This window comes from Chaetura pelagica, unplaced genomic scaffold, assembly GCF_000747805.2.
Source record: "Chaetura pelagica isolate M959 unplaced genomic scaffold, ChaPel_1.0 scaffold316, whole genome shotgun sequence".
In the NCBI taxonomy this organism is placed as follows: Eukaryota; Metazoa; Chordata; class Aves; order Apodiformes; family Apodidae; genus Chaetura; species Chaetura pelagica.
This window is the reverse complement of record NW_009953497.1, coordinates 1,296,715-1,311,575: the sequence shown is the minus strand read 5'-3', so window position 1 is coordinate 1,311,575 and position 14,861 is coordinate 1,296,715. Positions and strand designations below refer to the sequence as shown.

The window sequence follows — 14,861 nt, the reverse complement described above, 5'->3', positions numbered from 1 at the left end:
CCTGGGAGACATCCCACTGACTTGAATCATGCACAGACAGGGTCTGTTTGCAATAATGCCAAATCAAACCCGTTAGATATATCTCACCCAACAGAAACTCTAGTGCAGGCTGGTGATCCAGAATACCACAAGTCAAGGAAAAGAAACAGGTATCATCTACAGGGCAATTCAGCTCATCTATCTCAGACATCTATGTTAGACTGCAATAAATCATCCCCACTGTTTCTGCACTGACTGTACAGGGAGCCCTGAGAAGACACCACCTGGATGGTATATAAGCAGGATGGCAGGTATCTGGGCCTGAGCATGCAAGTCAGTGTGGAAACAATTGCATTTGGGGGCCTTCTTGCTGGCAGCAGCATGTTACTGGGTGAAAAGAACATTGTTGTGCTTGATTGGCAGGATAGGAATAAAGCGCTTTCAACAAGGTAAATTTCTGAACAGCTACTCTTTTGCTATGCAGAGTATTGGCAGGAGGTACTGAGAGGCCTGTAACCAGACCAGACAAAAGAGGCAGAGGTAGAGTCAAGGTTTGATTTCCAGGCAGACTGTTCTAGGGTTTCCACACAGATAGGCTGTATTTTCAAACACTGTTTTCCCCCTTTGCTGCTCTCCAGTGCTCCTTGACTTGGGCAGTTATCTAGTATTACACCTGATGCTGGTTACTGCAGCATCACCCTGCTGTTTAATACAAGAGTTCATACATAGATTCTTTCAGGTACTGTGAGATCAAAAACTAATCTCCTGGCACAATTAATTCTCTTTACAATATTTCCCTGTAGCAAATCTGCTCGGAGTAGAAACAGGAATAGAAAGAGGTCACCAGGGAACACAGGGTGAGTTAGATAAGCTCACCCTCAGCCCAGTCTGCTGGTAGTGTTCTCTGATGAGTGTTATGAAACTGAAAAGAAGGGGGGGGTGGAAGCTGTGCTGGCACTAAGATCCAATGGAAAGAATACAAAAAAGCAGAACTGTAGGATGTGTTGCAAAAAAGTTTAAACAATATAAAAGTCCATACAGCTCTAGAGAGAGGATTGTTTGTAACCCAAGTTTTTAAAGAGGAATCTTGATGAAGACCATCAAAGGGTGAGGAAAGCTTCAAAAGCACGTGATGCCAGAGATGACAGATGACAGAGGATGAAGTTCTCTGTGCTGGGAACTGATCTCTGAGCTATGGGGAAGGAAAACTGTTGAAAGAGAAAAATGAAATTATGTATATTGCTGAAAATAGCAACCTCCCAAATAAATGCCAGATGGAATAAGATGTGTGAAGCTTGGCAGGATACTTAGGAAATGTTTACATTAAGGGAGATTTGGGCTATATTCCAGACTGGATGGGTGCAAACTGCCTTGTTTCAGAGACTGTACATCCACATTAGTGCCTCTGTGACTGAATTTCTTCCTAACACATCCTTCTGAAGTGTTAACGAGCTATTGGGCACAGCACCCCATAATACAGCTGTATAATCCAGAGATAAGTCTGAGTGAGCTCTGATGTCTTTGTTCCCAAGTGGATACACATATTCTCATGTTTTCTACACCTCCTACAAGCATTATTATATATATGTGCACAGATGTTGCACAATCAAATGGAATTTAACAATAGTGCACACATAGGTGCAGTCTTGAGAAATGCAGAAAAAACCCAGCTAATTAAAATGTGCCTCAAGAAAAACAAACTATGTTATTTTGAATGCAAGCACAAGAAAATGTACCTTTCCCCAAAATGCAAAGCATTTGGAGAACTGAAGCAGTTACAGCAGAACAAACGTGTGATACTGGGGGAGAAATAGACACAGAAAATCAGGAAGGTGACCTTTGATCAAGAAACTGCAGTTTAGGAACAGGATGCAAAGAAAGGATACTAATACTTACTAGTTACTTCTATAGGAGCCACTGATTCCTTTAATTTAATCATTATTTTAATGATTATTCTACCATTTGTCTTCACCTCAAGAAGTCACTTACGTTTGCAGACCTCAGGAGAAGACATGGGCTTCCCATGGTCTCGGTAATACCCCGGTTTGCACCTCTGACACCGATGTCCCTCCGTGTTGTGCTTGCAGTTGTCACAGACTCCACCACTGCTCTTTCCTGATGCCAGCCAGGCACTCAGGTCAAAATGGCAGCTGTCAGCATGGTTGTGACAGCGACACTCTGGTGGGAAATGGGAGAATGCATTTCAGGCTTATGTAATAGACACAACAGTATTACTCAAATGGCCTCATTTTCCTGCTGCAAACCATGGAGGAGACATCTGAAACACATTTTGTCTGCCCAAAATCCCTGGTTTTCATAAAAAACTAGAAACTGCAACAGAGTGCAAGTCCAAACAGGGTCTGATAAGCTTGGGTGGCTGTGAGCTGTGTGGTATCCTTAGATGGAGAAAAACCAGCCTGATGGTATCATAAACCCTGCACAAAACCGTAGGATGCTAGGACACCTGAGGGGATGTAGGTGCATGAAGAACAAATTTCTGCCTTGTAAATTTCACTTTCCAATAGCCCAAATGGGTCAGCTGCAGTAAAACAACACACATGCTGAAGTTTTCCGTCAATGACCAGCAACATTTCCTCAGTTTCTGTAAATTAGTGTAATTAGCTTCTGTAAATTAGTGTAAATCCACAGAAGTCCTTGTTAGTGAACTTTGCCTGCTGGCAGGGTAGGTGTTCATCCAGAAAGCCTGGATCAGTAAACTCCCTCTCACTTACTTCTGCATTCATTTGGTGCCCCTGTTTTTCCATCTCCTGGCTTCCAAGGCTGATCATTGTATAGGGGTGCACATTTCTCACAGTGGTCCCCTGCTGTGTTGTGTCTACATACACACTTCCCATGGACCTGTCAGGAAAAAGAGAACACATTCAAATAGCTACAAGCAAGAACATGGTGGAGCATCCACCAGCCTCATGAGGAGATGGGACTTCTGCACAACTCCCACGTAGCTGCCTGGCACTCTTAGGAAACCCACAGAGCCTGGAGCTGAAATACATGGTTTTACCTCTTCACACAGTCACTAGTGATGTAGATTGTTCCTCTATCTTCCAGTTTAAATGTATGTGGCAAAAAATTTCTTTTTAACTCCACAACTGGCTATTTTACTACTATATTGATGAGCAGCCTTGAGACTATTTAAATTGGGTAAGCTACCACAACTTGTTTTGATTTACAAGGTTAGGGTAAGAGCATGCAATGAGCCTGAGCAGGTAGTCACCTCCAGGCAACACCAAATTGCCTAGCAGAGTTGTGCCACAGAAGAGCACAGCCTAACAGAGGGTGTTGTACCCTGTCTTATTTGACAAGAGAAGCTGCTCATTAGTGATATTTCAGATGCAAGATGACCCTTGTAGTAGAGCAGGAAATGTACAGAAATCAGGGACTAGACCCCTCTCCCTCCATGCACTGTTGAGGATGCCAAGGTCTATAACATCACCCTCACAGCTCCAGCCCACTGCACGTTCCACAGAAAGCAGAGGCTGAGATTTCATTTTGACTGGGGTGTGAATTGAATCTAATCCTTTAATCTCACCACTAATGTGAGTTTTGTTTCTCCATAGTCTTTCCTGAAAGTCATGCTCTCCCTTTGCAGTCCCTCCTCCCCCATCTCATGTAGCAGGTAGCTTGGGATCAAGAGACCAACGTTCAAAAGAGCAGTTGCATGAATGCTCTCCCCTGCCCCCAAACCCATCTCCCCGCAGCAATTTGCTCTCCGCTCCCCTGGTTTCTAATCCTCCCAGACCAGATATGTCATGTAGCTCACGGAGGGGCCAGGCTGCAGCTGATGCCATTGCCCCTCTCCGGCCAGCTGGCAGACCTGCTGCTGCACAGAGCGGTTGGCTGCCTCCTCATGGAAGACTGAGCACAGACTTCAGGGTATGCATTTCTGTCAGAGCTCAGCACCAGTAAACCTCAGGAGGATACAGCATGTGGCACCTTATGTGATGCTTCTCCAGACCTTTGTACAAGAAAGGCATGCATGTTCAAAGCCCTAAATCAGATGACAAATTATAGAGGCAAAGACCACAATAAGCGACAATGTCAAACTTCTCCCCGTTTGGGTCGGGTTCTTCAGCTTTATAAATTCCCTCCAGTGTCAGGAGACACTGACTGCTTTTCAGAAGCCATAGAACAGAGAAAATAAGGAAGATAACATAAACCTGACCAAGAACCATAGATTTTGATGTCCCCAAACTTCAGGCTGTCTGAATTTTACAGCTCATTCCAGAATGGAGCCAACACAAAACTTTGGATTCAGTCATTTCCTAAGAAAATGCTGTTGTATTTCAATGTGCAATTTGTAAATTGGCCCAGTGGGTTTTTTAGAGAAATATAAAAAAAATTGTACATTCACTATATATATAAAAAAATATACATTAAAGAAATGGTGCAATTTTACAGTTGAGAAAGAGTAGAAATAAACCAAGCAACCTTGTGTCAACCTTGAATGGCATGATCAAATATTCATTATTCCACAGGACCCCGTGCTTACAGTACACAGCACAGATGGTGTGAACACTCCTGAACAATTATTCAGAAAGTAAATAGGAAAATTCAGAGAGAAAGGGAGAGTCCAGTTCTTTGGAGATAAGTAGATGTGTTAGCTTGCTCACTGGTTTGTTGCAAACTAGTTTGTGGAAACTACCTAGGAATGGCATGTTGTGAGTAGGACAGAGGCATAAAGGAAGCCCGTCTGTGATCTCTGCTACTGAACAGTTTACCAAATATATGTAGAAAGATGACTGGCTTAGACAAAAGGGTTGGAAAGCCAAGCAGCCAAGAGGCAGGAGAACCACTGAGCAGGCAGAAGTAAACAGTGGAGTTGACATTAAACTTCTTGGAAAGTGCTATGTCTGAGAACTAACTTATTTTTTTAGAGATTTAAGAAGAAAGAAAAGAGAATTGAAGGCTATTGGGGCAAAGGTAAAAGATAAAATAAGTCTGCCATTTGTTATCTGTGGATGGGTAGCTCAAGGAAGATTTTTTTCATGGAAAAAATCTCAGACAGTATTCATAAGTGAAAAGAGCTAAGGAGGAGAGTGCATCATGAAGTACAGAAGAGTTAGAGGAAGAGAGCAGAGAAAAACAGATTAAGTAGGACACAGTCAAGGTGATTCATGGATGTAAGTGGCCACTGCAGAAGGACTGGTTAGAGCAGGAGAAATTGAGCTGGGGAAGAGACCTGTTACACTTAAGTATGAGGTGAATAAGGGTAAGTGAGGTGGCTGGAAGTAACAAGACAATTTGTTCTGTTAGAGAGGATGAGATAGCAGAGGCAGGCAGAGACCAAAGTACAGGAAGGAAAAAGAAAGAAATACTGGAAGCGGTCAGATAAAATAGGAAATGGGATATCTACTTAGGGAAGAGAGAACATGAGAGCTGCACTCAACACCAACATAAAGAAAGCAAGCATGTCCCTGACCTGTCATTCACTGCTGAAGTCTACTCTCTCCCAAAAGTGGGTCCAAAAAACTGGAAAATTGTGCTCTTTACCAAATGCAAAGCCTGAGGACACACTGGATCTCACTGGAACACAGAAATGATTGTGTGAAGGCAGAGAACACAGTCAGAGAAGTAAAGATTATGGAGAACTACACTGATATTTTTCTGTGCTTTAGAAATCAGGGGCAGAGTTATGAGGAGTTAGTAGCAATTGTCAGGGAACAGTAAGGACCAGTCACTCTTCAATGGTTGAAGAACTATAAGCTGAGTGTTACCTCAGCCCAGGTTGTGCCCTTACTGAGACAGGCACCACCCTGAGCACAGTAGGCAGACCAAGGAGGGTACCACAGTCCTTTGTCAGCTTGAAACAACAGGGGGATGGACCAGGGAAAAATCTGGAGCAGCAATAGACAGGCCCAGAAACAAACTCACAACATGCATTCACATTCCATCCAGGAGGCAAGGTGAGAAACAAGCTACAGCACATGTGAGGAAGCCCACCAGCAGGGAAGCCACATACAGCAGAGGCCCAAAGTCCATCCAGGAGGCAGGCAGGCACATCTACAGCACAGCTCAGACAGGAACTGGTAACTGAGGGCTGAGCTTAAATGGAGCCCTCTGGCCAATGGTCAGAGAGCATGGGTAGGAGTCCCAGGTGGGGCTGGTCAGAGCTGTTAAAGTCCTTTTATTGCTTTCTGGACCCTGATAATAGTACTTTGGTTGCCACTAGATTGGTGTCATTGGAAGCTTTAAGATATCTGACTACTAGGAGGCATCTGAAGGAAAAAAACAAACAGTAAAACTTCTGCTTTCCAGGAAAGGAACAAAAATATGATGCTATACTCTCAATCACCATCATATTGGCTTTAATGGCCACTTGAAAGCCAGGTCTGTGTTTGTGTTTTGGTATAGCAGCTGTGTTCTCAGGCTGTGCTTTCATGAGGTAAAGTCTTTGCGGGCAATCTCAATCTAAGACATTGCTGCTTTCCTTACTACTTCTTTCTATGCTATCATATTCTGTATCCTGCCCTGAGATGTGTAAATTGGGCTTTGCAAAAAAACATGTTAAAAAAAATAATTTAAAGTGCTTTTTTTTTCTCCTTGGCACTAGTATATTTAATCTGGATTAATTCCCTCATCTGCCTCACAGTCCAGTCATGCTGCTACAGGTCTCATATTGCTGCCAAAGGCTTTGATTTGTGTATCTACCACCTGAGCAGCTTTGAATCAAGACATAGAGGAGCTTGCTTCATGGATTTCAGTACCAGGATGATCAGCTCCAATCATTTATCTTGATCTGTTATACTAAGTCATAAGTTAAATCCAGTAGTTCCTGATGATTTATAGCAGAGTATAGAACCATATCCTACTTTCATACAACAGTTCCAAGAAATTACATGATACTTAGTAACCTTTGACTTCACAAAGTTTCTTCACCTGGGTTCTGATCCACAGCCAAGAAAAGGAGTGAAAAATTTCCATCTGATTGTCCTGCAATTTTTTTTTTATTTTTTAACTCCGTTCAGCTTCATATAGTACCTGAAGCCTCTTGCTTTCTCTCTGCCTATTTAGTTTCTTACACCTTTTGTCCTTTCAGCATGTGATACGTTTGTTGCTCTTTTTCCTGGGCTATTCTCAGTCTATTTTGGAGCTTTTTTTCCTAATGAATGAAGGTTAAATTTGGAAGCCTTCCAGAACTGAGCAACTGCTGCTGATTGGGAGAAAATGTTTGTCTTTGGGCTCTGTATTCACTTTGTGATGTTGCCAGAGAAATTTTGGATACAGCAGTTTGCAATGACATCACAGGCTAGTCCCTCACCTGCTGTGAGTAAAAGGACTCTTTTCTGGGTCATTTTGAGTGGTTACACACAAAACAGTGTCTGTTATTCTGCTTTGTTTCTCTTACAGCTCAAAAGGGCTCTGTTGCCTCTCCAAAGGAAGAGATGTATCCATGCAGATTTATAATAAATCCTTCACCATCAGGTCCTGGGTAGAGCACATATGTTAAGAGGCCAAATTAAAATTTTCCTTCAGCATAAGAGGCCAAATTAAAATTTTCCTTCAGCTTTTTCAAATTCACAAAGACATAAAGGAATGGGTGGCTGGGGAGTAACTCCCAGAGTACAGTGCCTGCTATGGGTTTATTGACAGTTAAAATTCCTGCTCTAAACAAGAGTGGAAAAAACCATCATTTTCCTACATCACTTGCTGGTTTCTGGGAAAAGTGTGTGTGTCTAACAGCTAGTACACATATGGGTGTTTTCTGAGGGAACTGAATTTCTGGCTCATACTTGGTCACTTTGGTAAATTAAGTCTGAGGGAACTTGGCAGAGATAAGAAGAGCTGGGATGGCTGGAGCAAGACCACCTGAGCCCATACAAGTTTTGTTCTCCAAGAAAATCCACAATTTAGTTGTGCAGAGCAAGAAAAGGATTCTAAACACCTGAAGGGTGCAAAGCTAAACTTTCCAGCACAGTGGGTGAATCAAGGCAAGGACATGCATGTAGGACTTCTTAACTTTTGCACTAGGTAAAATGAAACTTGTTTATAATCCTGTGCAAAATTTCTCCATATTTTCTGTGCACCTGTTACCAAAGTGTAAAATCACAAACTCCATGTACCCAGAAGGTACAACTCTGGAAAAATTTGCTTAAATTATTGGGAGGTTTATTTGGGATGAGTGAACTGGCTGAAAGGCCTTGAAAAGCCTTGGTGAAAGACTGAAAACTAGTGTTCTAGTAACACGTAGGTGAGCTGAGGACAACACAACACAGCAGTCTGCTCAATCCCAAGGGAGCTTAAAATTGGGGCTTAATGTATGAGGCCAAGCACAGCAGCTTCTGTGATTGTCACATACAGCATCTTCCTAGTGCTGGTGGCTGTGTCAGATGCTACTTAGAGAGTCAGAACTGTAGATATTGCATGGAGCTTAAATGAAACCTCAGAAATATGCTGTAAAATAGAACATCAGAGAGGGTATTGATAGCAAGTGGTGGCTGATAGCTGTGAGGTGAAGCAATTATTTCTCTCTCTGGGACTCATACACAGAACTCTAAGGCATATTTACCAGCCCATTTTGTTTGTAATAAAAAGTTTCTACTAGCAGGGCTATTATGGCTCTTGCATAGAGATGAAAGTAGCAGAGAACATCCATTAAGTGATTAAAACAAGAAAACACACTATTAATGACAGCAATTAAGCAATAAAATTAAAATGTATTAAAATAGCTCACCCATAGCCATTACTTTTAAGAAAAGCTGTGTTTAAAGGATAATCATGTCAGATAGGAAATTGTTTGCCAGCCCATCCCACAAAGTAAGACACAGTTTCCTACAAGTAAGATGAGTGTCTCCATGGGAAGATCTACACAGAGTCCTGGTTCAGGAAAGCATTTAGGCATGTGTTTAAACACCATTTCTGAATAAGCATGTTTTTCTGATTTGGACTTCAGTAGCAGCTAAAGACATTTCCACAACAATAATAAAATGTATGAAAAACTTGTTGACTTTATAATTGCAGAATTCCTGCTTACTGAAACATTATATGGATCATACCATCAAAACTGTGGTTATTCACTAAACCATAGACACTCACAACATCATGTTGATGGTATGAATGCCAGATGCTCTGGCTGAAAACCACAGGTTCTCAGCAGAGCTCACGGAGAACCTGTGTGGATATTAAGTTGAACACACTGATCATAATCAGAAGGTAGAAACACTGCCCACACACCCTGTGTGCAACAAGCAACTTAAAGATGCAGTATGGCAGGGTGTCTTGTCAGGGTACACCAAAGCAGCCAAGTTAGCCATCTTTCATAAGATAAAGTAGCACTCACAGACTAATTTAATTTTGGAGCCCAACAGAAGTCAGGGTTTGTCCCTTCCAAAAGGGAGCATGTCAGCCTGTGCAGGTGGAGGAGGCTGCAGAGCAGCACAAAAGTTCACCTGCTCAGAGCTAAGTTGAAAAGCAGGGGGTGGGCAGAACTTTCTACTAAAATCCCTAGGAATGGTTCCTAGAACCGTTTTAGAACTAACATTTCCTGAACATTTCCTGAATGCCCATTCAGAACTGGGTGAACTACTGCTTACGTGTATCCCTGCTATTCCAGCTGAAATGACTGTAATGCAAACTGGTGCTGATTCTGTTGGGTGGGGTGTTCAACACAACATTCCTGTGTTAAAGTTTGAGTCTAGTGTTCAAGAGCCAGTGTAACGAGAAATGTTCACAAACACTATGGAGAGGAATCCAGATGACAGAGCCTAAATCAGTATTGAATAGGACTCTGAAACCTTTAAGATCTTTTCATCTGAACTATTACTGCAAGTTTGCATTAATTTGCAATTCTAGGAGATATCTGTTGTAGCCTCTGAGTTGAAACCATAAGAAACTGTTAGAATTAACACATTTTTGAAAGGAAACATCTCAGACACCAATCCAGAAGTATGCTTGAATTTGGAGGATACAATTCATATAAAATTATTATGTGCCACATTTTTTTTTGCTTGGATTAAAATTTTTAACAACTCAGAAGGACAGGGATGTTGATTTTGGGGTTTGCCAAGAACCAGCTCCTGGTACTAATGGAGGCATTATGTGATGTTCATTTGAGTATTAGATATTAGTGTGTTCGTCACAGTCACTCTGAAACAGCAAGAGAAGCATGGGATGTAAAGTCCTTCCTTAGATTCATGTTGGTAATCTTCAGTTAAAGTTTCTGGTAACTTTCACAACAATAAGATAAAATAGGAACTTCTGGATGAGACCTACAAGAAAAGTCTGAATATCTGTAATTGAGTACTTAACTGTAATTTAGAGTCACGGTTTTGAAGCACATCTTGTCCTAGGAAACTAGGATCTCACTAAAACTATCCACTAAAATTATAGAGAACCTTTCCATGATGCTCCCCTGTCAGCTGCTTTGTCATCTCTGAACATAAACATCTGAAACTTTCTCGTCCACCTGCATGTTCATGTTTCCACAAGGATTTCTATGAAATGCTTTGATCCTCTGTGAGAAGCAAAGGTGTCAGCAACACCCCTTCCTTTTCATTTAGTTAATGTAATTAATTACTACCTTTTCCTCTGTAATTTATATGATCTTCCATGTTTTCAGATCGTTATGGGCAGAGGTTGAAATCCATATTCAGTTTTATTTTTTGGAAAAAAAAAACCAGCACAGGGATCTATTTCTAGAATTTATTCTGACGTGATCCAGAAGTTGTTTTGTTGTTTGTTTGGGGTTTTTTAACATTCCTGATGGTACTCAGATAGTTGGTGCACACAGGGTGATTTTGCTTAAAAAAACCCCTACTCTTTGAGTTGCCAAGTACAACAGTGAGCACCTCCTGCATCTCTGCATGCTGGACATCATACAGACTGGCACGGCTTGGATCAGATAATATGAAAACCCAGCTGGGATTATCAGTAGAACTGCACAAGGTATTTGAAGAGGAGGTAATATTTGCAAGGGATACAACAGCCAAGTCACCTAGAAAACTGCTGTAGAAAAACAAGTTTTACCTTATGTAACCTCTATTATGCCAAACAAGGAATCTTAGCACCAGATACTGCTCTCTTTGAAGTAAGTGGAAACCTTTCCATTTGGTTCATTGTGAAGGATCAGACCCACAGGGAGTCTAGTTTTTCTCTGTAAACAGGATGAAGAAGTAAAAGAAACATCCGAGGCAACTTGTAAGAATTTCCTGGCAGTGTAGGTACCAATAATTAACAAGTAAAAAAGCCCTAATGCTTTGTACAAAAACATATTAATCCACATTTATGTTTCTCTGTCCACACTTTCTTCTCATGGACTCGAAAGATAATTGTGAAATGTTTGGCAAACAGAAAGAACTTTGTTCTCAATTCTGTGTTCTGTCAATGTGCACTTTCTGCTTTCTAAACTTTGTTCTGGAAGCACTCCTGGGCTCATCTAAAATGTGTCATCAAAGCAGATCCTAAACCTGACAGCTCTTACTAAGCTTCCTGGAGCTTAATAGAGAAATATTTTACTGCAGAGCAACATATAACTTTATATATCCTGCAACAAATAGAACATGATAAGTTTCCATCACATCCAGTGGTAGAAGACTGGATGTATTCAGGTGGCCAGGTCCTGGTGGTTGCTTTCCTTTTAATGGCATATTAATGTCCTCTGTTTAAAAGAAAATGCTTCTCTGTAGTTTCTGTGGAAAAAAAAACAATCTCAATAAGAGAGGACAAAGGAGCTACTTATTAGAGTTTGAGTAATATAAGCCATGAAGTTCAGAAAGGAGAGTTTTGCCCTTAGCTATCATAAGAAGCTATTTAAGTTGGGTATGACACTTCTGTGCCTCTTTTTTTGTTTTGTTTTCTTGTTTGTGTTTTTTGTTGTTGTTGTTGTTTGTTTGTTTTATGGTTTGTTTGTGGGGTTTTTTTAAGGAAAGGAAATAGAAAACAAGAAAACTTCACTGTCAGTAGCAACAAACCCCAAAGTCAAGATACGTTTGTCCAGAAGTTTCTTGCCTACTGCTTACATCACCCATCTTTGGTTCTTAAAGATTGTATTCTGTCTGATATGACATTCTCTGTGGTTAAAAAGGGAAGTGTGATCTAGATAAATTGTGCTAAGGTGGATACTACTGGTTTGCTGACAAATTAAGAAGTCAAAGGACATTTCAATTGGATCCCATGGATGCCTACTTTGCAACTTGCTGTACTCAGTATTTTCACAAGTGTCTTAGGACCAGAAAGAATATGCATGAAACCATCTAGGGTTCCAAGTTATGAGAAAAGATGTAACATTTGTAGGTTGGTTTTAGAATTTGCAGTTTTCTTGTATCAATTCTTTTGACCAACACTGGTATCTGTGACATGACTTCTCAAGAGCTGCATTGCTTATTGGCAGCCTCAGTGGAGAAGCCAGAAGCTGAATAGGTTGTCATGACATAAATGAGAGATCCACAGATAAATTCATCATTGACAGATCATCTAGTACTCACAGATCATCTAGTCCCTCCAAAATGATGTTGGAAATTGCTCATTCAAAAGTGTAGAGAAATTTGCTTTAATTTTCTCCATGATTTAGCCTTCACAGAGTAGGAGTCTAGCAGTGTTAGAAGTATTACAAATGGAACAGATTTATTTCAAGAGTAAGAACAGACTTACAAGTTAGCACAACTATGTCTTTTCCAAGACCTAAGTGCAGAATGATCTCAGTTTTTGGGCTTATCCAATGGCAAACAATTACAGTTGTTTTCTACACTTTTGTTTTTGTTAGCTACAGAAAAATAAATAGATTGTAGGAGGACTCTGAACTCTCAAGAAACTGAAACTCCTCCTCTTAAAACCTTTCTGTGTTTTTCCAGGATTTTATTTAACTACTTGACAGCAGCCCAAGAAATGTGAAGCTGCTCTGCCTTCATGCTGTGGTATCACCCACACTAGCCATATTAAACTGTGTCTCTTGAGACTTTTTTTGCTCATGTGTTTATTAAAAATTAGGTGCTGTCAGTGGAATGAATCAGATTATTTCTGGACATGCAGTATTGGTTTCTAACATCCCTTCTCCTCATCTTGAGTTAGTCACCATGTGGCTGAAAGCAGAGTACCTTCCCAGGCTCTGCACAGAAATTGCAGGATGACAAAGATTTTTGTTGCAAGGTAGTTTGGCTGATATGAAATGTATACTTGATGTTCACCACCACCTTTTCCTTCTGCATGAAGGGAAGGAGAGTATCATATTGTAAGACTCAAAGTTATACACTTACATAAGCTCCCTCATGCTACCTATGTAAACCAAATCCTGAGATGTCTACCTATGTGAACTCTCCCTTCACCATCATTATTGGTAAGTGATAGATAAAATGGAAGAGGATCCAGGAACCTGATTCTTCTAGGAGTGGATTTTCATTTTGTATTTGAGAATGTGCTAGGATGTAATTATTAAAGAACAGAAAGGTGGAGCAAAATAGCATCATCATCTTTACTCCAGATTTGTATGACCTGGGATTGGAATTTTAAATTTTGACCACCTGAAGTTTCACACTTCCCTGGTTAGTAAAAAAAAACCCCAAAACTAAGGAAGGACAGGGTAAGACCCTTCCAATCATATCTGCAGAATGATAATCAACTGCCCTCCATGATCACTGGAAGAGGGCAGACAATAAGGAATCACCTTAATTTGCAGCACAGATTATTTAGGTAGGCACTAAAGAAGGGCTTTCAAAATGCCAAAACGGGAACAAGCACTGAGGGTTACTGTTGAATCTCCTGTGGCAGAGATTTCCAGAACTCTGTTCAACGAGCAGTCACTAGTGAATGGCTTAAATATGCCTGATCACACCTTTATACAAAGATGCAGAACAGGTCACTTTTATGGTCTTTTCCAGCCTTCACATAGGGTTCTAGAGGTAGATACAGCTTTTCTCACTTCTCTAACTGTTGTATTTGAATCCCTGCAAAGACTTGCTAATATATCTGCCTGTGCAAATGATGTGATGCATCCACCCTCCTGTCTCCTGGGACATGAGTCACTTCTGAAGTGCATTTCATCAAAACTATTTCATCTTCTGCCCCATGAAGTCACTGATGGCACGAGAAGATTCTATTCCCATGTGACTAGTGAGGGGGGGAAAATCCAGTCATAGCTTACAATGGTTATGCCAGTAATATACACAATATTGTGTTTTCTTACTCTGATGGGCAGTGTTTATTCTTCTACCAGCTGTATTCATTTAGCATGTTATTCCTCTATTTGGTTTCACTATGTGTCTGTTTAACAGTTTGCAACAGGGAAGACACACTCTTCAAACAGCTTTTCTCCACACAGTTAGTTATTAAGTGAGTCTATATTTATAATTAACTGAACCTGATTATATCACTTAGTGCTAGAATAGTGTAACTGAATCTTAGATTTCTAGCACAGATGGAACTGATTCAGAAATTATTTTTCAAATATTGTGAAACTCATGCAGTCGTAATTACCTTACAATATCTACTCTGAACCTAGGCAACTTGAAAAGAAGACAATGAATACACATTTCAAAAGAAAATAAATGGAAATGTAAGTGTACCACATATCTAAAAGGACAGAAAGTAGCTGAAGATTTATTTCTTGAGTTTATTATGTCAGAGAGCTCTAGGGACTAAACTTCTGAGGATTGTTTTGGTTTTCAAAACCCATTACAGAGACAAACATATTTTTTGAACCAGTGGAGCCATTGACTAGTTTTAAGTGGCTTGAATTTTGTGATGTGTGTGTTTAGATGTACCTGGATGTTTGGTTAGCATCCTTTCCCTCTGACTGTGATTACAGTTTTCTGTGTTATGCCTGCAGCTACAAGGCTTGGCTTTTAACAAAAAAGTAGGTTCCAACTTACATTAAGATGAATGGATAAAAGAGTGGAAATTATTTTCACACCCTGAACACTGCTGTCTATGTAGGG

The 14,861-nt window shown here is 40.6% G+C and overlaps 1 protein-coding gene across 1 annotated transcript in view; it reads right to left on the bottom strand.

The window, feature by feature from the left end:
* Positions 1-14,861, bottom strand: part of LOC104390187 (netrin-4-like) — a 46,525-nt gene that overhangs the window by 10,745 nt on the left and 20,919 nt on the right. The window contains exons 4-5 of the mRNA XM_009999286.1: positions 2,712-2,838; positions 1,969-2,157 (exon numbers count right to left, since the gene is read on the bottom strand). Coding sequence (XP_009997588.1) covers positions 1,969-2,157; positions 2,712-2,838 — 316 coding nt within the window. The remainder of the gene's footprint in view (positions 1-1,968; positions 2,158-2,711; positions 2,839-14,861) is intronic.